The sequence below is a fragment of the Phytophthora cinnamomi genome (assembly GCF_018691715.1).
Source record: "Phytophthora cinnamomi strain GKB4 chromosome Unknown Contig25, whole genome shotgun sequence".
Lineage (NCBI taxonomy): Eukaryota > Oomycota > Peronosporomycetes > Peronosporales > Peronosporaceae > Phytophthora > Phytophthora cinnamomi.
Window position 1 is genome coordinate 186,425 of NW_027150958.1, and position 22,495 is coordinate 208,919.

A 22,495-nucleotide genomic window follows, 5' to 3' on the forward strand; every position below is an offset into this window, starting at 1 on the left:
ATCTACTCGGCTACGTGTAGAAGCCCACCTAAGATGGCATCTCCGAGGAAGAAAGCGATGAGAGCGACAGCGACGTGTCCGACTCCGACGACGCACCGAGGCCCAAGCCGTCTGAGAGTGTCGAAGTTGACTAGGACGCGGTGGCCTACGACAAGGAGAGCGAAGTTGAGAAGCCACGGTCCGACTCCGATGAAACTCCGGCGACAACTCCGATACATCCGCCAAGCGCAAGAAGATCCCGGTAATTCGCCCATTCAACTGGAGCCGAGCGCGCCAGGAACACAAGCGTGGATCTAAAGAGAAGATCCAGCCTCTGAATCCGCGCAAGCGACGTCGGCAAGAAGCCAAGACGAAAGCGTTTTGGATGAAAACCATGGACAACACTCACGTCCGTCTGGTGTAGAATCTCACGACATTCTACGAGATCTTACAGGACATTTTCCAGCAGTATGAGGGTGCCGCAATCCACGGCGACCCCTACTTCATCCAGCACTACTTGATCGAAATCAGGTACGAGGAGGGCTCCGATCTGACTGAGTTTTTCTTGAAGCTGGAGAATGCAATGAAAGTCGCGCAAGAAGCCACCGACATGGTGACGGCAGAGTCGCAGAAATCGATCTACCAGTTTCACTCCATGCCCAAATCGTGTAAGAACGACCTCCTTGGAAGGGTCGACGGAAGTATATCCCGTACGAAGACTTGAAGCAGAGTATCGAGGGCAAGGTCAGTGATATACAGGCCCAAGAACGGTACACGCTTGCTGAGGGGACACTTGAGACTAGCGCCACCAAGAACGAGCGTGCACTAGTGGCAACAGAACCACCTGCCCCCTAAGGCCAAGATCACAACAGTTACAACAGTTGCTCCTCCTACTGTGACCGTCCACGCCACGACATTCGTCAATGCCGCGGACTGCAAAAGGACCTTGAGATGGGCGAGTGAAGGCTGGCACCGTACTGCCTGCGAACTTCGCTTTCAAGGGCAACTCGAAGCGAGACCATCCGTATCGCAACTCCAAGAACTGGAACCAAAACCAAGAGCGCTACAACAGCAACAACAACATCAACGGCGGCAACGGTCGCTTAGATAAAAACTACGGTAGCCGCAAGCACAAGCATGATGGCAACGGTAGCAATAATCGCAACCCTGATCAAGGCAAGAACCGTTCACTGAACCCTGACTCAGATGACGACGACGATGATGATGACAAGCTCAAGGTGTTCCGTCAGCAGCGTCGCAATATCGGCTCGTTGCTGTTGCTACGACGGCCAACCCTCCTATCAGCCTGACAGCCCAAACCAACGTTCAGGTCGACCCCACCTAGACTCTTGACTCTGGATGCACGCGCCACGTGACGCCTGAATCCCAGTGGTCGCCGACATCGCAGCGAGTGGTGGCTCCATCACGGTTGGCGGCAACAACCAGATTCCAATCGAAGGAATTGGACGAGTTGAGCTCGCAGTCGTTGACTCCAAAGGCAACTCGAAGACGCTCACCCTTCACAGCGTCAAGTACGTTCCGTAGTTGCACTTCAACCTGCAGTCGGTCCAAGCCGCTGTGAAACACGACTACCGCTTCAACTTCGATCGCAACCACTGTGCTGTGCCGACTGACCAGTCCTTTAAGCTCAAGGCACTCGTGGCGACCAACACGGAGCTGTACCAGTTCCAAACCCAGTCAAAGACCACTGCTACGGCCTTCATGGCCAAAGGTAAGCAAAGATCTCTTCTGCTTTTTCACAAACGTCTTGGACATCCTAACGCTCGCATCTGGCATGATCTATCTAGGAGCCAAGTCATTGGTGGACACGATGATGCTGCGCCTGTAGATTCTATAGCTCAGTTCTTCTGTGTTGCCTGCACGTCACACCATGCCCCATTCTATTCTATTAGAGTTGCTGAACGTGCATCATTTCATTTGGAAAAGTATACTCAGATATCTGTGGTCCGTTCCCTGTCCCTAGTCTCACTGGCTGTCGCTATTTTCTAATCTTTATCAATGCCTTTTCTCGATTCATGTTCACTTACCCTATCAAGAACCGTAGTGAGCTGTACGACTGCTACGAAGACTTTTGGAGAAAAGCCCAGAATATTTTCAGGCGGGACGTCCACGTCCTACAACACACTCGAATTCTTATCGTAAACCATAACACTCAACGGCTCCAAGCAGACAATGCGAAAGCGTACGAAATACTTGGTCATATGATCCTCAAGAAGTACGTTACTCCTGCACAGTTTACCGATGCGTACACACTTCAGCAGAGTGGTGTTGCTGAACGCCACATGCGTACAATCATGGAACGAGTGCGAGCACTCCTACTTGACGGGAAGCTTCCAAAACAGCTATGGCCTGAATGTGTGTGTCATGTTGCCACACTGATCAATATGACGCCCAGCTCCAGAACGGATGGCCGAACCCTGTATGAGCTTTGGTACCGCCATATCCCGTCCATGACCTACATGAAGGTATTCGGATGCAGTGCATACGTACACATCCCGGAACAGTATCGGGACAAGCTTGAAGCTCGAGCACGACTGTGCATGAACGTTGACATACCGGATCACAAGAAAGGGTATCGCCTGATGAATATCAATTGTCTGTAGTCGTGATGTAGTGTTCAATGAGGATGAGTTCCCCCTCTAGCTGACTTGGCGTTCAACTCTAAGCCAACGCCAGCTTTGCAAAAGGACCAACTTGCAAACATAAGGGGTCCCGCACTTGCAATGGTTCCTCTTGCAGACTTTGCGCCTGCAGTGACTCCTGCTGTAGATCTTGCGCCTGCAGTGACTCCTTCTGTAGGTCTACCACTGCCGTTCCCCACATACTACCATCGCTCAGGGAGGCTTTTGATCGGAATGAAATACATTACTCCTTTCGAACAGAGGCCAAATCCGATTCCTCCTCACCCCCTGCTAGCAAGCAGCCCCGTCTCACTAACGATGACGAGGAAGTCACCCTCAACTCTAGGGAAGATCAGAGAGCAGCGCAGACAACTACCGTACACATTACTAGCTATTCGGTATGTGACAGAGCCACCCACGTATCGAGTAGCAGTGAAGCCCGATCAGACTAAACGGTGGCGTAAAGCAGCGAAATTAGAGTATAAGTCCCTAATAGAGAGTAACACTTGGATGCTAGTACCCCGCTCAAAAGGGCGGGAAATTATCATAAGCCGATGGGTCTATGTTGTAAAGTATACCGGCACAGGTGAAATTGACAGCTTCAAAGCGTGTCTTGTGACCAAAGGTTTCCGTCAGGAACATGGCATACCATAACGAGATATTCTCTCCCGTTATCAGAATGGAAGTACTCAGACTCCTCCTCACCATTGCAGCCCTGCTGGACCTCGAAATCCATCAGATGGACGGCAAAACGGCATTCCTCACAGGTTTGCTCGGGGAGGAAATCTACATGGCTCAGCCGGAAGGTTTCCAGATCCCGGGCAAGGAACACCTTGTGTGTAAACTCCTGAAGAGCCTGTACGGGTTGAGACAAGCTCCCCGTGTATGGTTCAAAACGCTATCTGCCTTCCGAGAACGTGTTGGGTTCCACAAACTTATTAAGGACAGCTGCGTCTTTAAACGCACTGCTAACTGCGTTACTTGCTACATCGCAGTCTATCCGGACGACCTTTTGATTATTGAACCTACTGCAGCCCTCGTGGGCGAACTGAAACCTTCCCTGAAAAAGCGATTCTCCATGGCAGATGTAGGGGAGGTGAAGTTCCTACCCGTCTGGTCTATTTAACGTGACCGTAAGAACCGAACGATATTTATCCACCAGCATAAGTACGCTACGAAGGTCCTTGACCGATTCAGCAACTACATTCCGTACAGTGATGGCCAAAAATGTACGGGATGTCATTGTAAAGAGGACTATGAGTAGCAATATGTATTGAATATCCATTAAGCTAGCAATAAGAACTACAATGCTGGTCATGCTCGCAATATTTACTGCAATACTGCGAACATAAGTACTGCGTTGTTACCGCTCCCGATGAAGCTGCTTCCATCGCCTGTGCTACAAAGTTGACATTCCAAAGATGACGGTTATGCTTGAGAAAGAGCGGCTTGTCGAAATATACCGGGGTCAACCGCTTCCGAGTCGATCTTAGCACGTGCTTGGCGCTGCTAAAAAGACGTTCAGCCGATGCCGACGTCCCGGCAATAAAACGAAGGTCGGCATACTCCTCGCTCGGTGTCATCCGCTGTCGCTTGCGTTCACGTAATTGACTGGTATAGGTTCGCTTGTCATCACTTTGAGTTGAACTACGCTGTGTCGCCGACGCTGGTGAGGCCGAAGGCAGCGAAAAGCAGACAACCTGGTCTTTTTCGTCGACCGTGAGACAAGCCTTCTCCCCGTTGATGATCTTGACCACCGCGGACTCGAAGAGCGGGCTGTCCGCAATAGCTGCATCAGCAGCGAGATAATCCTTGAGCTCAAGATAATCTTCCGTCATTAGACCAAAAGTATAGTGGACAGCGCCAATATGCTGGCCCTTTTTCTGCAGGTCGGTCATAATGGTCACATTGAGCCAGATTGGAGTCAGCGACGTCAGCTCGCGGAGCGCTACGGCAGCTTTCAGATTTCGCAGCTGGGAAACAATTTTGTCGACCCTTGTAATCGTCTTCTCTACTGCTGGCCGACGAGCGAGGTAGGCTTTTACAGCCGGGTTCAGCTTGTGACACCCGAATCCAGTCAGAGGAATCCCCATTAAGTCAGAGTGTCATGTTAGTGGAGCAGTTGTCGCCGCCGGAGACTTGATCGTCTTGCCGTAGATACCCAGTACAGACTCTAGCAGAGCGTAGTGCTCCTCCGCCGTGTATGACTTCTCGTTTAACGGAGGGGAACAGCCCAGCAACACCTCGTAGTACACTCCGTTCGCCATGAACGTGGAGATAACCACGATGTCGTGCGTAGACACATCGGTCCACCCGTCAAACATGATGCCGAAGAAGAAAGGCAATTTGTTGACAATTTGGTTTTCGACCAAGGGGACCAAATACGTGATGTACAACATGAGGGTGTTGCTGCAAATTGGGTCGAGCTGATACATCGAGCGTATTAACGCATTATCCACCTGCGAGAGTGGCATGTCGCGCAACGAAGAGATGGCCCCGTTCAGACAAAACTGAGATCTGGAACCTTAGAAAAAGGCCCCAGGTTCCAGGATTTGCCGCGTATTCAGCTACACGAGCGAGTCTAGCGCATAATAATTTCGAACATTGAATCTGACAGCGAGGGAGGGTAGGCTTTCTTCACAGAAGAGGACTCGTTTCGCAAGAAGCAAACACCACTGAGACGGCGTTGGTCTCTACGGTAAGGTTATAAAGATGCGACTTGACTCGCTGCTCAGACCGCTTGCGCTTGGGGTAATTCGGCGAGTTTATGAACCTTGGATGTGAGGATCGGCTATTTGATTGTAGAAGTCCCAGACTCCAGGAGCATTTGAGACCCCTTGTAGTGGGTCTAACTTGACTCACTACTTTGGCTTACACGTTGCGCCACGTGTATGAGGAAGCGTAGGTATTAGTAATAACTTGAGTTAATTATATTTGAATACACAAATATAATTTAAATCAGATAAGACTCCAAGTGACTTAGATTAGGTAAAATGTGAACTGTATTGTTTGTAAATTGATCTTCCTCTAAAATCTGCTAAAACTTTTTATCATCTATGAAAGGGTTGACAGCGGCTGGCTGTCAGAGCCCCGCTAATATGCATGTCTCTGATTGGTAGAAAGATGCTGCTTTCTACCAATAGGATATTTGAGTATGTGTGGACCACTCATTGTGGTGGTCCACTTCAATGTATCCATTGGTGTGACTAACACCAATGTGAGGAAGTATCCAACACTTTTAACAGATAACCTATCTGTTAAATTCACAAGTGGCTTGCAGCCACTTGTACGTGTAACCCCGTTACACCATCCCCCCCTTAAGGTTAGACGCGCGGGGTCTCCGCACGTCAATCTTCGCAATTGACCATTCGTCAATTGTCCGCGTTTGGAGAAGAAATCCGCGCTCCTTCAACGATGAGCGCGCCTCAGAAGAAGTCTTCAAAGTCGGTGGGGAGTCGTCTCTCCAAAGACGACTACTTCGAACGCCAGAAGGCGAAGTACGGCGACGTCGTCGACTTCGACGACGACGATGAAGATATGGAAGGCGAGGAGGACTCGCCCTCAAAGCGCAAAGACTCAGTGTCGAGCGAATCGCTCGACCCCCACGCTAAGAACGTTCGCCCGCGTGAAGGGGACGAATCGGACGCTTCGAGCTCGAAGCGTTCGCGAACTGAGAGCGATACCCCACTCGCTTCTGCTGGGGCTCTCAGTACTCCGCGCGCTGCGCCTGCAGCGCGCGATCCATCGATGCCGACCACGTCCGAGATCACGGACCGGTATGGGAACTCGGTACCTCCGAATGAGGTGCCGCTGTACGTATGCGGCGCCATCAAAGATGACGCTGTGGCTGCCGAGCTGCACTTTGATGCGGAAACGCATCAAAGGCGCGATTATTACATCGGGCTCTTCCATGAGCTCCGATGGTTCCAAAGCAAGAAGACATCTTCTCGCAGCAAAGCGCCCGAATGGCAGGCACTTTGTCAAAGTTGGAACGCCTTTGTTGAAAACTTCAACAAGAGGCCGAGTGCTTACCGTGATCGGATTAAGCAAGCGCGTGATCGCTTCGAGACGTACTCGAAGCGTGGAAAGTTGGAGCAACTCCACGTTGCTGCGGAGGAGGCGGATGTGCCGTGCGCTGTGCCCGAGGGCTTTCAGTGCACGAAGTGCTTCCCAGGCGCGGTCCGCTTGAGCGACCGCGACCCGAACGGGTACACGTCGTTCCGTGTGCCCGAAAGTCTCAAAGAGCTCCGTGCTAAGTTCTTAGCACGTGAGGGTTCGGGCGCCAGCGATGATCGCAGCGCTCGCACTACTTCCGCTGCGCCAGCGCGTACTGCTCTTCGTACGCCCTCACCATTTCCGGAACGTCCTCCAGCAAGACGTTCCGCGGCTCCCATGTATCTCGATGGGGAGGAAATCCTCTCCAACGAATACGAAAACGAGCCCCTTGAGGGTTCGTTTTCGGGATACTATGGTCAACAATCCGCTCAACAATCCAGCGGGTTGAGCCGCGGATGTCACGGATCGGCGGTGGCGGGGGTGGGAACACGCCCCGGGTATGATCAGCCCCGGGCTGATCAGTATGCGCCTCTCCACGACCGGGTGACCGCCGTGGAGCGTCTTCAGGGCGCTGAGTTCGCCGCCCTGAAACAGGAGCTGGCGAACCAGAAGGCCCAGGTTGCGGCGGTCTCGCAGACCGCCTCGAATATCCAGGTCGAGCTGGGGACCCAGATGAAGGGGTTGCTCCAGCGCGCGGACGCGCTGGAGGAAAGGCTGCTCGTCGTCGAGGCCAAGGATTCCGCTTCTGCCTTGGCTCCTGCCGAGGCTTCGGGTCAGCCGAGCTAGATGGTTCGTGCTGCAGGTATGGCTTCAGCCGTCCGACGTAAAAGGTCGGATGGAGGCGCATGCTAGACGGTATGTCTAGCGTGTATGCGTTGCCGTGCCGTGCCAACACAGTGAACGGCCCGATGAAGCGCGGAGCAAGCTTGCTTGCTCCGAAATCCGAAACTGCATGTTTAGGCAGGTTTTGAGTAGCTAACAAAACTAATGAGCCAACTTTAAATTCATTTGTGTTGCCTCTGCCCACATTGTCTGCGTTCAGCTTCTGTTGATCAACAGAAGCTGCTATTGTGTCTTGGACAAACCGAATCACGGCTTGTCTTTTGGTAAGGAAACTGATTGCATCCGAGCTGAAGTCATTCAGCTCGCTCTCTGCTAGAGGCCCGGCCTCTGCGTGGTTCTTTGCGGTGTCTGCGCCCTGGGCAGACCCGTGGTCTTTGTCCTTGTCGTTGGAGGAGTCTGCGCCCTGCGCAGACTCATGTGGTTTGTCCATTGTTGCAGCTGACACTGTGCAAGTGTCAGCGGTTTTCTGCGGCTGCGGTATTGCAGTCGTAGATCCTCCCCCACTTAAAGTGGGAGCCATCACTCCGTGTAAACTCGGTAGACGTGGATGCCGCATGGCATTCACGTAGAACGGTGTATGCCCGGTCGAGGCATGCACCGAGTTGTTGATGATGAACTCCACCACCGACAAACACTCGCTCCAGTATTGGAACGAGTGAGCGTAGCTCTTCAGAATGTCGACGAGCACGCGGTTCACGCGCTCGGTTTGGCCGTCCGTCTGCGGATGGTCCGCAGTCGACATAGAAAGTTGGCTCCCAAGAAGTGTAAACACTTCTTGCCACAGGTGCGCTGTGAAGCGCGGGTCTCTGTTCGACACGATGTCGATCGGCATGCCATGGTGTTTGAACACCATGTCGACGAACCGACGGGCCGTCTGCTTCGCGGTCACCTCTGCCGGCACCGCAGCAAGATGCACCATCTTGGTGAAGCGGTCGACGAAGACCACAACACCGGTATTCCCTCCGCTGTCCGGAGGAAGACCAAAGATGAAGTCCAAAGACATGGACTTCCAACACTCCGACGGAGTCGGTAGTGATTGTAACGGAGCCTGCGCTAATGGCGCAGGCTTTACACGTTGGCATACCTCGCAAGCACGGATGTACTTGAGCACCCACTTATACTGGTGGTGCCAGTAGAAGTCGCGCGTGAGAAGGACGTATGTCTTCTCACGTCCGAGATGTCCCGCAGTCGGGGCATCATGATATTCGTACATGATCCTGAGTCGCAGGTCATGGTCATTTGGCACGACAACGCGGATCGCGTTGTCGTCGACTGCATTATAAAGAAGCAGTCCCTCGTGCACCCTATATCGGTGTGCACGCGCCCGAAGGTGCTTGGGCAGCTTCTGACGGGACTTGTAAAAAGGCGCTGTGCCATAGGCCAGCAAGAGCTTCGCGTCCGCGTCGTGCGCGTACGCGGCCTTCACATCATCCAACAGGGACGATGTGGGTTTGCTCGATCGCATGACGTCAATGGCATTGACGTCGGCAGCTTCCGCGTAGTCCGGCCGACGTGATAACGCGTCGGCCACTACATTCAATCTTCCGGGTTTGTATTCGATCCGGAAGTTATACTCCGCAAAGAATGAGAGCCATCTCGCCATTCTTTGTGATATGTGTGGCGACTTCACTGCCGTGCGCAGTGAAGCATGGTCGATGTAGACCACAAATGGTCTACTTCCAAGCAAATACACTCGGAACTTTGCGAGTGCATATTTCATGGCAAGGAGTTCCTTGTCATGCACCGGATAGTTGGGCTCAGCTGGTTTCAGCTGACGCGATTGGTAGTAGACGACACGATCACGGCCCTCGTGATCGTGCTGCATCAACGCACATCCGATCGCGAAGTCGGATGCGTCACATACGACGTGGAATGAACGATCTTGGTCAGCCACTGCCAAGCTCGGTGCCTCAGTCAAGCCCCGCTTGACTGCATCGAATGCCTTTCGGCAATCGGTTGTCCAATTCCACACAGCTTCCTTCTTAAGAAGCTGTGACAGCGGGTGGATCTTGCCCGCGTAATCCTCCACGTACTTGCACAAGTACGTGGCCAAGCCAAGGAACTGCCTCAGTTCCTTGACACTTGAAGGCGTTGGCCATTCATTTATCACTCTGACCTTTTCCGGGTCAGGGCGAACGCCATTCTTTCCTACGAGACACCCGAGGACGGGTATCTCGCTCGCCCCGAAGATACACTTCTTCAGGTTCGCGTAGAGCTTATGTTTTCGCATAAGCTCAAGTAGCTTCCGGAGATGCACCCTGTGCATCTCTACGTCGGTCTTCCCGTCCACAGCTCGGCTGTGGATGAACACATCATCGAAGTAGCTCGGTGCGAAGTCGCGCACCGAGCGCAACAAGTGCGTCACGCACCTGTTGAAGGTCGCAGGGGCGTTCTTAAGCACCTGCGGCATTACTAGCCATTCCCAGAGCATGCCGCTTGGCGTGCTCACTGCCGTGAGAGAGATATCGCTCTCACGCATTAGGATTTGATAAAATCCATCGCGCAAGTCGAGAGCACTGTAAACGGTGCTCTCGGCCATTGAATCGATGATAACATCTTTTCACGGTATCGGCGTCTGCGCCGGTACCGTCGCATAGTTCAGCTTGTTATACGCATGAACGATGCGCCATCCGCCCTGTGGCTTTTTGACACAGAACGTCGGAGCACTGTGCGGGGACTTTGATTCCCGCACTTGTCCTGCTTTACGACGACTTTCAAAGAAGTCGTCGATCGCCTTGACTTGCTCTCGCGGCAGTGGCCACTGCCGCGTAACACAATATTTTGTGCCCGGCACGAGATCAATCTCGTGCTGAATGCCCTTATCCTGCGGAAGCTCCGCAGGAATCTCTTCCGGGAGTACGTCTTTGTACTCCCTCAGTAATTCGTAATAGGGACTCGACTTCAGCGAGCCCCAACCTTGTTCCTCGAAGCGCTCCCGCTTCGTCTTCGCACTGAGAGTGTCTTCACTCTTAGTGGTACTTCCCATGAAGAGCTGCCTCAGCTCTTCCCTCTCGCTTTCCGTTCTTTCGCTGTCCGAAAGAACGCAGACTTGCTCGATGCGTCCATCGTGTAAGTCGCGCGTGAAGCGCTTCCAGCTCATGGCTGGAAACGAAGTCAACTCCGACGCCGTCGTCGGAGGGCTAGCGAGTTCCATCTCACGATACTGGAATCCAGTATCGGTGCGCGTCAAGACGCTTAGCGTCTCGCCATCCGGTGTCACCGCCGCAGTCTGCCCAGCAGACCGCTCTTGTTGCGTCTCGGTCCCGGACCGAGACTTGCGCAGCGTTTTCCGCTTGCGCCGTCTTCTTGTTGTGCGGAGCCCGGCTCCGCACAGTTGTTCTTCTGGTCCAGGCCCGGCCGTGGACAGCTGTTCGACGGCGGACCCTGTCCGCGGGCGCGCGGTATCAAGCCCGGCTTGATCCCATGGCGCTTTGTCGTGCAGCCCGGCTGCACGACAGCATGCAAATTGCGTCAGTGCGGTACGTTTGCAACCGTCCGCACTGTTTGCAGCATCAACTCCGGAGTTGACACGCCTTCGTCACCTCGACGCCATTCATTGGCGGATCCCCTCATGACCGAGGGTGCGTCTGCTCCCGGAGCCGACGCGTCGTTGTCGACCTGACCTCTTCGGGTCAGGGATTGTGCCTTACACGCTTGAACGTGGGTGTTGGTTCCCGGAACCAGTACATCTTTTTCTTCCGACGTCGGCAGCATTGCCGACGTGGGTTCACTTGTGCGCGACCTCGCGCACTCCTTGGGCACTCCGGGACAGCAGCGTTAAGCGCTGTCTCGACTGGTGAGCCGCGCGCACCTGTTGGTGCGTGCGCTGCGGTAACAGGGCCATCGCTCTCTGTTCCGCTGTCGCGGCCGAAGCGCACGAGCGTGCTCTTCTTCCAGTCTATCACCGGATCATGCCGTGCAAGCCACGGCATGCCCATTACCACGTCGAACTTATCGTCCAGGTCCAGGACGATAAAGTGTTCGACAAACACTTGTTGTTTGTACGAGAAGCGCACGTTCACGACGCGCTTCTCGGTCTTTACGATGGCACCTGTTGCCAGTCGTACCTCCAGAAGACTTCGAGGTGTATCTACCTCCTCGAAGTCAAGTCTCGGCAGGCTTCGTAGTCGAACAAAGTTGTTCGACGCGCCTGAATCTACCAAAGCTCGAAGAGAGTCACTCGCTCTCTTCGACGTTACCTTCAAGATGACCAGGTTTGGCCTGTCATCTTGTTTCTTGCAGTGAGAGCTGGTCTCACTGGGGGCTGCAGTCCTCAGTGTCGCGTGCCCGATGTCGGCACGCGCGACTGCATTACCAGTAGGGCGCCCCGCGCCAACTGGATGTTCGCGTTTTTTGTTGGTCCGCGGCCATGCCTAGCATCGCCACGACGGCCACCTCCAGGGGGCATGGGAGCTGTGCACTCCCGTGCAAAGTGACCGATCCTTCCGCAACGGAAGCATCGCACGTTACCTCCCTGCTGCTGGTAACCAGCAGTTGTTGCATTCGAGAGGTCCATTGGCTCCGGGCCTCCCGTCCTCGCTACCGGGCGCGGTTGAGGCCTCGGTATATTTACATGGAGTTTAGCCTGCCACAGGCTAAACTCTTCTTGCATGGCAAGGGTGATTGCAGCTTCGAGAGTACTCGGGTACTCTCGGAAGAGATAGGTCTTCACGGGCCCATCTCGAAGTCCTTTCATGAACGTGGCGACCTTGGTCGCCTCGTCAATCGGGTTAGTCACGATATTTGATACCAAATATCGTGCGCGCTGCGCGTAAGCATGGACGTCATGCTTACCCTGCTGAAGGTCGAGGAACTCCGCCCTCGACCGGAACTCGTTTTGCGGGGGCTCCAACGCTTGTTTGAGCTCCTCTTTGAACACTTCGTACGTGCTGAAGCACGTAGGATCGGAGAGTCGGCGTCCATACGCCCAACCCCTTGCGCGTCCGCCAAGACAGGACATGGCGAACGCGACCTTCGACAGCGGGTCGACGATGCGTTGAGCCGCTATGGCTGTGTCGAGCTCGACAAGCCACCGGAGGAGAGGCTCGCCCTCGCTTCCCACATAATTGCTTACGCTCAACTTTAATGGTTGAGCACGCGGTGTCGTCCCTGACGACGCCGTCACTGAGGAAGCAGCATCACGCTGCTCCTTCATGATGAACCCCAGTGCAACACCATGTTGCTCCGTCGGCGATAGCGTACGCAACATCGTAGCTACCCCACTTCTCCAATGACTGTTGACAGTCGTTGGAGGGCCTCCCACTCTGGGTCAGACAGGTGGGGGCAGTCTGCGCGTGCAACATGCGTTGCAGGCATGTTGGAGCTCTCCATGGGCACCTCGGTGCTCATGGGGTTCTCGGCTCCGCGTTCGTACACCTCGTACGAACGTCAAGCAGTCGGTCGTTGGACGGACTACAATGTGCTACCAGGTGTAGTGGGTCTAACTTGACTCACTATTTTTGCTTACACGTTGCGCTACGTGTATGAGGAAGCGTAAGTACTTAGTAATTACTTGAGTTAATTATATTTGAATACACAAATATAATTTAAATCAGATAAGACTCCAAGTGACTTAGATTAGGTAAAATGAGAACTGTATTGTTTGTAAATTGATCTTCCTCTAAAATCTGCTAAAACTGTTTATCATCTATGAAAGGGTTGACAGCGGCTGGCTGTCAGAGCCCCCGCTAATATGCATGTCTCTGATTGGTAGAAAGATGCTGCTTTCTACCAATAGGATCTTTGGGTAGGTGTGGACCACTCATTGTGGTGGTCCACTTCAATGTATCCATTGGTGTGTCTTACACCAAGGTGAGGAAGTATCCAAAACTTTTAACACACAGAGAACCTATCCGTTAAATTCACAAGTGGCTTGCAGCCACTTGTACGTGTAACCCCGTTACACCCCTGGGAAAAGGGCACTGAAGCGGGGTTATTCCTGGTGTTTTTAGTGGCCTTTTCTCAGGTTACAGGGCAAAACGTGATGACGCTGAACACGTTTTCCCTGGAACCTGGCAAAATGTCACTATTTTTTGTCAGGTTCCACGTTCCAAGCGTTGTCTGAACAGCGCCAATGAGGGGAAACCTTGTGCGAACTAAAGATAAAAACCCAGTGGGGAAAAAATAAAGTAACGCAATAGATAGGCACGCTTCATGCAAATATATTATCATCGTTTTACTATATTGACTGGCCGGATTGAGCTTCCAGGGTTTGTAACCTGAGATTTGCCGTTAGTTCTCTGAATTGGTGACGGAAATAGCATCCTCCCAATTTGCTCGCATTCCTTTCGAGTCGGTGTTTGTGGTGCTGACCATCTTCAAAATGAGCTTGTTCTTGAAGCGAGCCTCTATAGCTAGCGTCGTCACTAGTGTCGTCCAGCACATGCTTTTAGCTTCCTTTTCAACGCCACCAGCTGTTGAAGCCTTCGCACGTAAAGCTGCTAATGTCTTGATCGATTTTTTCTTCGTAGAGGTGGGCTTGGGTTTGCGGCCAGTAGCTTTAGTCACGGCAACGTTGCGCTGGGGCTTTGATGCGGAGAGAAGCGTCGTGGAGGATTCTAAGGAGAAACCAGGAGCAATCTCGTTGGTCTTGGTGTTGGAGGCCCTTCCCTTTCTAACACGCTGGCTTTGCTTTGTCTGCTTCATCACTGGTGGTTTGTTGTTGACAGCATCTGCGTGGCTTGGGTCGATTACTGGTGGTTTGTTCTTGGCAGCGCCTGCGTCGCCTAGGTCGTTTACGCTGGGTGGATCCGACGGCGTCGTTTCTGGTCGCGCAGTTGGTTTTGGCGTTGAGACCGCTCGGCTCGTAGATTCATCATCTTGAGTTGATGCCGTGTCAGCAAGAAAGCGTCGAACGCTTTTGCGTGGTTGCCCGCTCCCTCCGTTAGAAGATGGATCCAGTCGTCTGGAAGCTCGTTTAAGGAGCGACGTCCCGCGAGACCTCCGGTGGTGTGGGGGCTCGGAACTCGTACTCGGGTGGCGAAAAAGCTGTAGTGGCGTTAGCCTGGGTCATGTTAGCACTGTTAGAGAACTTCGAGCAGTGCGCACTCAAGAATGGGGACACCTCGAAGCTGCGAAGCGGAGCTTCCTTCTACTCTTAAGTAGACTACTTTATTCCGTTATAAAGGATTTAGAAAACGTTGTCGAGTTTACAGCATTCAGCGACTCGAACTATGCAAACTGATGACACCAGATGATAGGTGGGTGGTTATGTGACCATGTTAGCCGGGCGCCCAATCTCGTGGATCTCACGTAAGCACCACACTGTAGTACTGTCTACAACAGAGGCAGAGTACATTGCCCTATGTCATTGCATGCAAGAGATGATATTCCTTAAACTTCTCCTCCAAGAACTTGGTTTTGCTACAACGCAAGCCAACGTTATCCATGAGGACCACCAGAGCTGTATAAAAATCTGCTACAACCCCGAACTTCATCGGATGTCAAAGCACATACATGTAAGATACTGTTTTGTGCAGGAGAAGGATGGGCGACACGAATTTACCGTCACTTATTGCAATACGAAAACGATGGTGGCTGACATCTTCACCAAAGATTTATTAGACAAGCACCAGCGCGCACTTGCTAAAGAGGCTTGGGGGAGGGGTGAGTCATCAATGTGAGCGTGAAACAGTTCTAAAACAAATTGACCTCCATTCGCCCCGCATACCAGCAAAAACCATTGCGGCTTCTGGCAACTGGCAACCGAGGCGCTGGAAACAACTCGGGCAGGGGTGAAGACGACAGCAGCCCACTGCAACGTAAATACCCTGAGATGCCAGCTTGCCAGATGACTACTTGATCATTAAAGATGAGCGTGTTGGTGATAGGAGCGAAACTTTGTCAAGTGAGTCCACTACGATGCATTTGACGTGCGATCCGTTAAACTTGCGCCCAACGTATCGTGATGCGCTTGGTACTGAATTAGCGGCGCTCTGGCGACTTCTCTGCGATGTGTTTTCTGGAAATCCCGGTTGCACTGGTGAAGCCATCACTGAACCAGGCATTGCAGAATCACCTGAGCCCTCAAGCGACGACACCTTTGAAGACGATGCTGACTCCGAAGCAGCAAGTGTCGACTCGCCAAACAGAGCGCGTGAAAACACAAAATCGAAGGCAAAAGCAAAGATAAAAAAATAAAGCAGCGTCGCAGCAAATGAAGACCACGTCGAGCCATCCCGTGGACGTTGTCAGATAAAGTATCCGCTATGGCTTCGACAGCATGACAAAACTTCTATCGATGCGTACGCAATCAACCCAATTCAATCAAGAGGCGAGAATGGTGCAAACGATGGAGAAGCTGACGGCATCCATTGAGTTATCGAGTGCTAAACAGCAAGAAACGCCTGCAGCTATCCTCCGTAGCATCGCCAATTTCAGCAACAAAATGCTGAAATCATGAAGCAAATGATGAACCATCTTCAACGTTCGTAAATGCTGCGACACAATCATCTCACAGGCTCCCTCATGCGTTATCTGCGCGATAGAAGCGGTCGGCATAGGCGTTCCTCTTCCTTTTTTGCTAAATCAATTTCAGCTTTCGTTCTATCCCAATCTTGATTGTATGCGTTCATCGTCTCACTTGCCTCCCGTTGAGATTCATCACTTCGAACAAAACGAAACGTGACATTGTCACCGATGTCAATCCGTAGGTTGTGAAGTACTACAGCAGCGCATATCATCCGGGAGTTTCGCTTGTCGGTACGGTGATCGGTCACACTGTGGAGGACTTTGAAGCGAGCCTTCCACTTTCGAAACACACACTCGACGAAAATTCGGGTGGCAAAGAGGTGGTAATTGTAACTAAAAATGAAATAGAGAGAGAAGTCGTTAGATGGGTGATTAATAGTAAATTAATTCACAGCGTAGAACTTACCATCTCTGCTTCCGAGTAAGTCGTTGCCCACTGCGCTCGTCAAATGGCACCACATGAAATGGCCACAACTTGAACCCAGAATCACCCAGCCAATTTATGCCTTGCGGACAGAGGTCTCCAGCTCGGAATTCAAGAACTTCTGACTGATTTCTCATCGATTGATCCGAATTGCAGCCGCTGAGAATTCCCAGGTAGCAAAACTTCATGCGGTAATCAATCGCGGCCAGACAATTGTAAGCAGGTTTTCCACTCTTGTCATAGAATCCCTGCGTAATGTTCCAATGTTAAAGCACACACTACTTCAAAATACAAAACAGCACAACTCGTTTAAATTACCTGATGCTCTCTTGGCCTTTTGGTCTTGATCAGGGTCCCGTCAAATATGCACGCCACGTCCGGGAAAGCGCCTCCTCGAGCAGCAAAGCTATCAACAAGAGCATTCCATTCGTCATCGGCTGACGGAGCCGGGAAACGTATAATATGTTTTATCATTCCAAACAAAAGATCTTCGATGTTTTTGATGCAGCGACTTGCCACTGAACTAGACATTCCAAGATGTGATGCACCCGCCACCTCAGCATGACCACCATCACCAACCGCGACTTGTATCGCTACTTCTTTGCTGCCGACTCCGATCACTACTATGTGTGCAACTACTGTGGTACTCGGCGTAAGCAGCTTCCTTCAAGTGGGTACGCCAATCTGATGAGTCATTTGACGGATAAACATCCTCATTATGGCCTCGAGTTCAAGCTACACCAGAGCAGACAGGCAGGGTCTCTCTCATCTAACAGATTTGTCAACCCAGCTGCTGTCAACATGTACTGCTGGATGGAGTGGGTTGTCGATCGCAACATGCCTCTATGTGAGGTCGATAACCCACGAACAAGATCCATGACCACACTGAAGCCTACATGCTCCAAAACGCTAAAGACTTACCTTGTCGCGACAGTGGTGGAGGTAGAGAAGAAGATCCGCGCGGAGCTTCACGTGCCTATTGGTGTTATGTTTGATGGCTGTACCTGTCATTTCGAGCACTCTGTTGCTCTTTTGCCGTGTACTAGAGCAACGGTAAGCTCAAGCGGCGTTGACACCTATGGAGAAAGGCGATCAGACGGCTCAGTCGCATTGCAAGTACATCTAGAAAATCCTGGCAATTGTTCACCAATTAGAACTGTCCCTGGCGTTTCTGATTGGTGATAATTGTGCTACCAACCAAACCAGTGCGACACGGCTACGAGTTCCTCTGATTGGCTGCGCGTCGCATCGATTCAACCTGGCTGTAAACACATTCCTCGAAGTCCACAAGGCGACAGTTGACGCAGTGAGCGCCTTGATGATAGCGCTTCGCACGGCGAACAACCGCGCTGCCCTCCGGAAGCACACAGACCTGGCCCCGCTCCGCCCCAACGCGACGCGTTGGAGCTCAGTATTTGACATGCTGGCTAGGTACGTACGCATCCGGGGGGAGATCAAGAAAGTGGACGCTGTTTTCGATCTAATTCCAAAGGCAGCCATGCATCGACGAATCGAAGGAGTTCACGAGGATCTCAAGATTTTAAACAGTGTTACCGTCAAGCTCCAAGCGGAGGGTCTGTCGCTTGCGGATGTGAGAACCCTGTTCAACTCCGTTGTGCAACGATTCCCGTCAATGAAGTCCCAGCTAAAGGCGTCCGCTTCGATTGTATTTGAATCGGCACCAGTGAAGGTATAGTATTAAATCCTTGATGGATTGAGCGCACAGCCATCAAAGCGTTTGAAAAAGCGGTATCGGTAACGGTCTCTAAGCGCAAGGAGCGGGACGATGACGGCGAGAAGAACCAGTTGGGAGAATACTTTGCCACGGCCATTTTGCGAGCCAAGAAGACGGCCGTAGCGTCCCCATTAGCGGCGGTTGACTTGGAGCTTCTCACGAAGCTCCCGCCAACGAGTAACCGCGCTGAACGCCTCTTCTCACAGGCAAAACTGGTACTGACGCCGCAACGAGCGTCGCTGTTGCCCATTAACATGAGATGTTAGCGTTCTTGCGCTCAAACCGCAGGTACTGGGACATGGAGACGGTAAACGCGGTGTACCAGCAAATGTAGAGCTGCCGTGCCCGCTAGAGCAAGTTATCCTTTGATCTGGCTATACATTCTGTATTTGACAATGATTAACTATTGTTTGTGAAGTTGTTGTGTTAGCTATTACGTTCTTTTGCTGCAGGCCTATTCAATATTATATGGTATTTTCGAGCACTGCCCCAAGCAGAGGTTGCTGCTGGTCTCCACGCCCACGTTTTTGTCATCGCCCATGTCTGCGTTGCTACTGCGCCTAGATATCTCACCCTCCTCCGTGTTTACGTTTCGGCATATTCATGCTTTCGCTGGGGATCGAGCTGTAGCTGGGGAACCCAACGTCCATGCTGTTGTTGCCCTCCGCGCTGTCGTTGAAGGTGGCGGGCGTCTTGTCATCTTCCCTGTTGAGCACCACGACGTCGCCGGCGTTCGGACCGGCTGGTCGAGCGCCCCATGCACCTTGACCATCATCACACAGCGATGCAGTATCATCTGCAATGTGCACACTGCGCCCGCGGCTCCGCGCCTTGGCCTGCAGTCGAGAGATCGGTGCCATGAACTCTTCGGATGTGAACACTCTTCGCGAGGAGAGGGCTAGTGCAGCGCTTCACAAGCCTGTTATCCTTCGTCTTGACTCCCCTGGTCGTGCTTGCCCCTGGCTTCATCGTGGCGAAGGCACCGCTGCGCCGCAGCAGCCATCATCGTCTCTCTCTCTCTCTCTCTCTCTCTCTCTCTCTCTCTCTCTCTCTCTCTCTCTCTCTCTCTCTCTCTCTCTCTCTCTCTCTCTCTCTCTCTGGTCGATCGGCTGAATAAGCCAGCCCCTCCTCAAAAAGCAGATGCTGGACCTACTTTTTTCTATGGACTTAACCTTTACTCCCCACAGAGCCCACGCGTGGGCCCACCTATAAATATTTGCTTAGAAGCTACTTCAAATACCTAGTGTACGTAGTTCGTTTAAAAATAGAGAGGAAGGTCTGAGCTATCCAGCGCTTTTTTTCGGTCACAAACGAAGCTGTCTTCATGGTAAAACTCGCTGTGGGAAATCGTGTTCAAGGAAAGTCTAAAGGGACACTGGGCAAGCAGGGTGTCGTTCTGTCGATCGACAACAGCAAACGCCAGCCATGGTACAGCGTTCAGTGGGGCGATGGATCAGTACAGGCAGTGTCGGCGCGTGCAGTACAGCTACTACAGCCCCTCAATAGCGATGCAGCCACGCGGAACCAGCCTACGGCGTCTCTAGAGTCGATGACCGCTTTACTGTTAGCTGGTGCTGATTCGGGGCTTGGCTCGGGTGACTGGTCATCTTCTGAGTCGGAATCGTCTTCAGAGGAGGAGGAAGATGAAGAAGATAGCATAGATGTTACGTCTACGATGGTCTCTGGTATTTCAAACGACGGAAAAGTACTTGCCCACAACCGCATCTGGGAATTTTGCTCCGACCTTCTTGTCGACCCTGCAACGCTGCAACGCAAGCGCAAAACTTTTTTCCGTTGGCCATCGACGCTAGCGTTAGGAGAAAAAACCTTCGCCAAATATTTCTACTTGATGTACCCGTGGTCAACTATACAAACAACTCTACAGCACACGAATACCAGGTTGGTGGAGCGTAAGCAGCGCCCAATTGCTGAAGGCGACTTGTTTCGCTTTCTAGGAGTTCGTCTTGCGATGACAGTCGAGCCTTGACGCGGACCCTTGCGGACCTACTGGGAAAAAGCAGTCCCTGAGGGCATGGTTGGCACAGCCGCTAACTTTGGCGAGCGCTACTGCATTACTCGACATGCCTTTGAAAATATTTCGGCCGCGCTCTCTTTTTCCGATGATGTGCCGTCAGATGACCCATGGAAATCTATTAGGCCGCTGATAGATGGATTTAATTCACGCCGTCGCGATGTAGTATCACCCGGGGAGATTATTTGTGTGGACGAGTGCATGAGCGCCTGGCAGGGAAAAGAGGGTAAATACTGCCACGATGGCATACCTCACAAAACAAAAATCCCAAGAAAGCCAGAAGGCGTGGGTGCTGAACTCAAAGCTATAGCTGATGGTGATTCGGGCGTGCTATTGGGACTAGATTTGATGGAGGGAGCTGAGCGCCAACGTCAGAAGCCATACCACGCGTTGTTTGGCGAGGGCACAGCGATTGTACTTCGGCTTTCTGAAGTTTACAAAGGTAGCGGGCGTACCGTTGTTGCAGACAGTGCGTTTGCTTCGGTTAAAACCCTTGTGCAACTTGAAAATCTTTGCGGCCTTTACTTCATGGGAATGGTCAAAACAGCATCTCGGGAGTATCCGAAAAAATATATGACGGAGTGGTTTGGCACTGAGCCCGCTCGCGGGTCATTTAAGATGCTACAGAGCAAAACTCCTAAAGGCACCACGATGTATGCTCTCTGCTGGGCTGACCGCAAAGCGAAGTGCCTCATCTCAAACCGCGGAACGTCACTTCCTGGCAATGACAGCGTTCGCCGTCTACACAGGCTCATCCTAGACAACCACCAGCTGAAAACTATACAGTACGATCGACGTATCCAGCGCCCGCAAATGGTGGAGCTCTTTTTCTCGAAGTTCTCGGTGATTGATGTTCACGATCATCTTCGACAGGGTAGCCTCGAGATGGAACGAACTTGGCACACAATGCAGTGGCAGCACCGTTTGCTCGCTACTGTGTTTGGCATGGTGGTAGTGGATGCTTTCCGTGCCTATCAGTATGAAGCAGTCGAATCTGGGTTCTTAGAATCGGCTATTGTTGACTTCAACACCTTCATCTCTCAATTGGCCTATCAACTGGTCTTCAATGACTTTGTGATGCACCGCTCGACGAGGGTCACTACTGCTGCTGATTTCCGTGACGACGTAGCGCCACCAACTCACACACTCTATGCATTCAGCACGCTCCCCCAGTACAAGCGTCTTAGCGGAACAATCTTGCGTGCTCAGCGCATATGCAGTATTTGCGGGCGGAAGGCCTCGTTTTACTGCTCTGGGTGCTCGGACCCACTGCAGAACAATTTCTTTGGTGTTTGTGGCCTGAAGACAGGTCGGGACTGCCACTCGCTCCATTTAAACACTACATTGGGCTAACTAGTAGCCTCTGAACACTCTCTCTAATACATTTTCTTTTGCATTTAACTAATCCGCTAAAGCCCACCCGTGGAATATTTGCCGATCCCACGCGTGGGCTTTCAAGCTGGGTAGTAGAGAGTTTTTGCAAGTTTTCCTTTCCCATTCCCAGATAGTCTCTCAGGTGTGGCTATGGGAGATCAAAACCACTTTTCGCGGTTTCCCAGTCCCAGCAAATCACCTTATTAAATAGCATGCCATGCTTTATAGAAGGCTCAAGCTGAGCCCCTTGCTTCCTGAACAAGTGAAGATGACGTCGGACGAGATTCTTCTGCTGTGCGCTCTACTCGAGGACACAGGATGCAGTGACGCCATGGTTCTTATGGTTGCAGCCCTCTATCGCCCGCCCGTCTAGCGCCCTGTCATGCCTAACATCCGCTTCTGCATCACTGCTACGACGGATGTGGACGCCGAGTTCGACTTTCGTTTCGACGTGGCGGGCATATTGTAGCTGTCTTCGCTGTTCGAGCTGCCCGGCGAGCCACAAGCGACGCTGCCTCGTCTCGCTCGCGCTTCTTCTGTTCGTTTTGCTTTTTGCATTCTTGCTCCTGTTTAGCATCATCGAGGAGCTCTACAAGCTCATCAAGCAGCTGGTCTCTCTCCGTGACCTCCTCCGCCACGCCAGACAGTAGCTCCGCCTCCTTCATCGCCTCTCGGTGAGTTTGAACAAGCTGGTTCATGCGTGACTGTGCGTTCTTGCCACTTAGCTTACTGCGCGAAAAGGCCGGCGAGGCTACGACCGTTGCAGCAAGACTGTCCCAGTGCTGCATGACCTTGCCCCGTGGCTTAGCAAAAGGCCGGTCAAGCAGCACTTGGTGAAGCAGAGCGACATCGTCTTCTTCGCTGTAGTTCTTACGGCGTGGTGGGGCTGTCGAGCGAGGTGGCTCGGTGGCAGGCTTCGAAGCCACAGTCGTTGCAGCCAT

At 52.3% G+C, this 22,495-nt stretch overlaps 5 protein-coding genes across 5 annotated transcripts; 2 read left to right on the forward strand and 3 right to left on the reverse strand.

Annotated features, from left to right (window-relative positions):
• Positions 1-1,536: 1,536 nt before the first annotated feature.
• IUM83_16841 (Pol Polyprotein) lies at positions 1,537-1,828 on the forward strand (the record flags this gene model as incomplete). Its single annotated transcript, XM_067941753.1, has 2 exons — positions 1,537-1,711; positions 1,788-1,828. The coding sequence occupies 2 exons, from the start codon at positions 1,537-1,539 to the stop codon at positions 1,826-1,828; spliced, it is 216 nt and encodes a 71-aa protein (XP_067794374.1).
• Positions 1,829-4,726: 2,898 nt separating this feature from the next.
• On the reverse strand, positions 4,727-5,095 carry IUM83_16842 (uncharacterized protein; the record flags this gene model as incomplete). The annotated part of the gene is made up of 1 exon (XM_067941754.1): positions 4,727-5,095. One exon carries the CDS (start codon positions 5,093-5,095, stop codon positions 4,727-4,729), a length of 369 nt encoding a protein of 122 aa, XP_067794412.1.
• Positions 5,096-18,717: 13,622 nt separating this feature from the next.
• On the reverse strand, positions 18,718-19,008 carry IUM83_16843 (uncharacterized protein; the record flags this gene model as incomplete). Its single annotated transcript, XM_067941755.1, has 1 exon — positions 18,718-19,008. The coding sequence occupies one exon, from the start codon at positions 19,006-19,008 to the stop codon at positions 18,718-18,720; it is 291 nt and encodes a 96-aa protein (XP_067794411.1).
• Positions 19,009-20,831: 1,823 nt separating this feature from the next.
• IUM83_16844 (Protease inhibitor EpiC4) lies at positions 20,832-21,533 on the forward strand (the record flags this gene model as incomplete). The annotated part of the gene is made up of 3 exons (XM_067941756.1): positions 20,832-20,912; positions 20,967-21,118; positions 21,275-21,533. The coding sequence occupies 3 exons, from the start codon at positions 20,832-20,834 to the stop codon at positions 21,531-21,533; spliced, it is 492 nt and encodes a 163-aa protein (XP_067794408.1).
• A 431-nt stretch (positions 21,534-21,964) lies between these two features.
• IUM83_16845 (uncharacterized protein) lies at positions 21,965-22,495 on the reverse strand (the record flags this gene model as incomplete). Its single annotated transcript, XM_067941757.1, has 1 exon — positions 21,965-22,495. The coding sequence occupies one exon, from the start codon at positions 22,493-22,495 to the stop codon at positions 21,965-21,967; it is 531 nt and encodes a 176-aa protein (XP_067794407.1).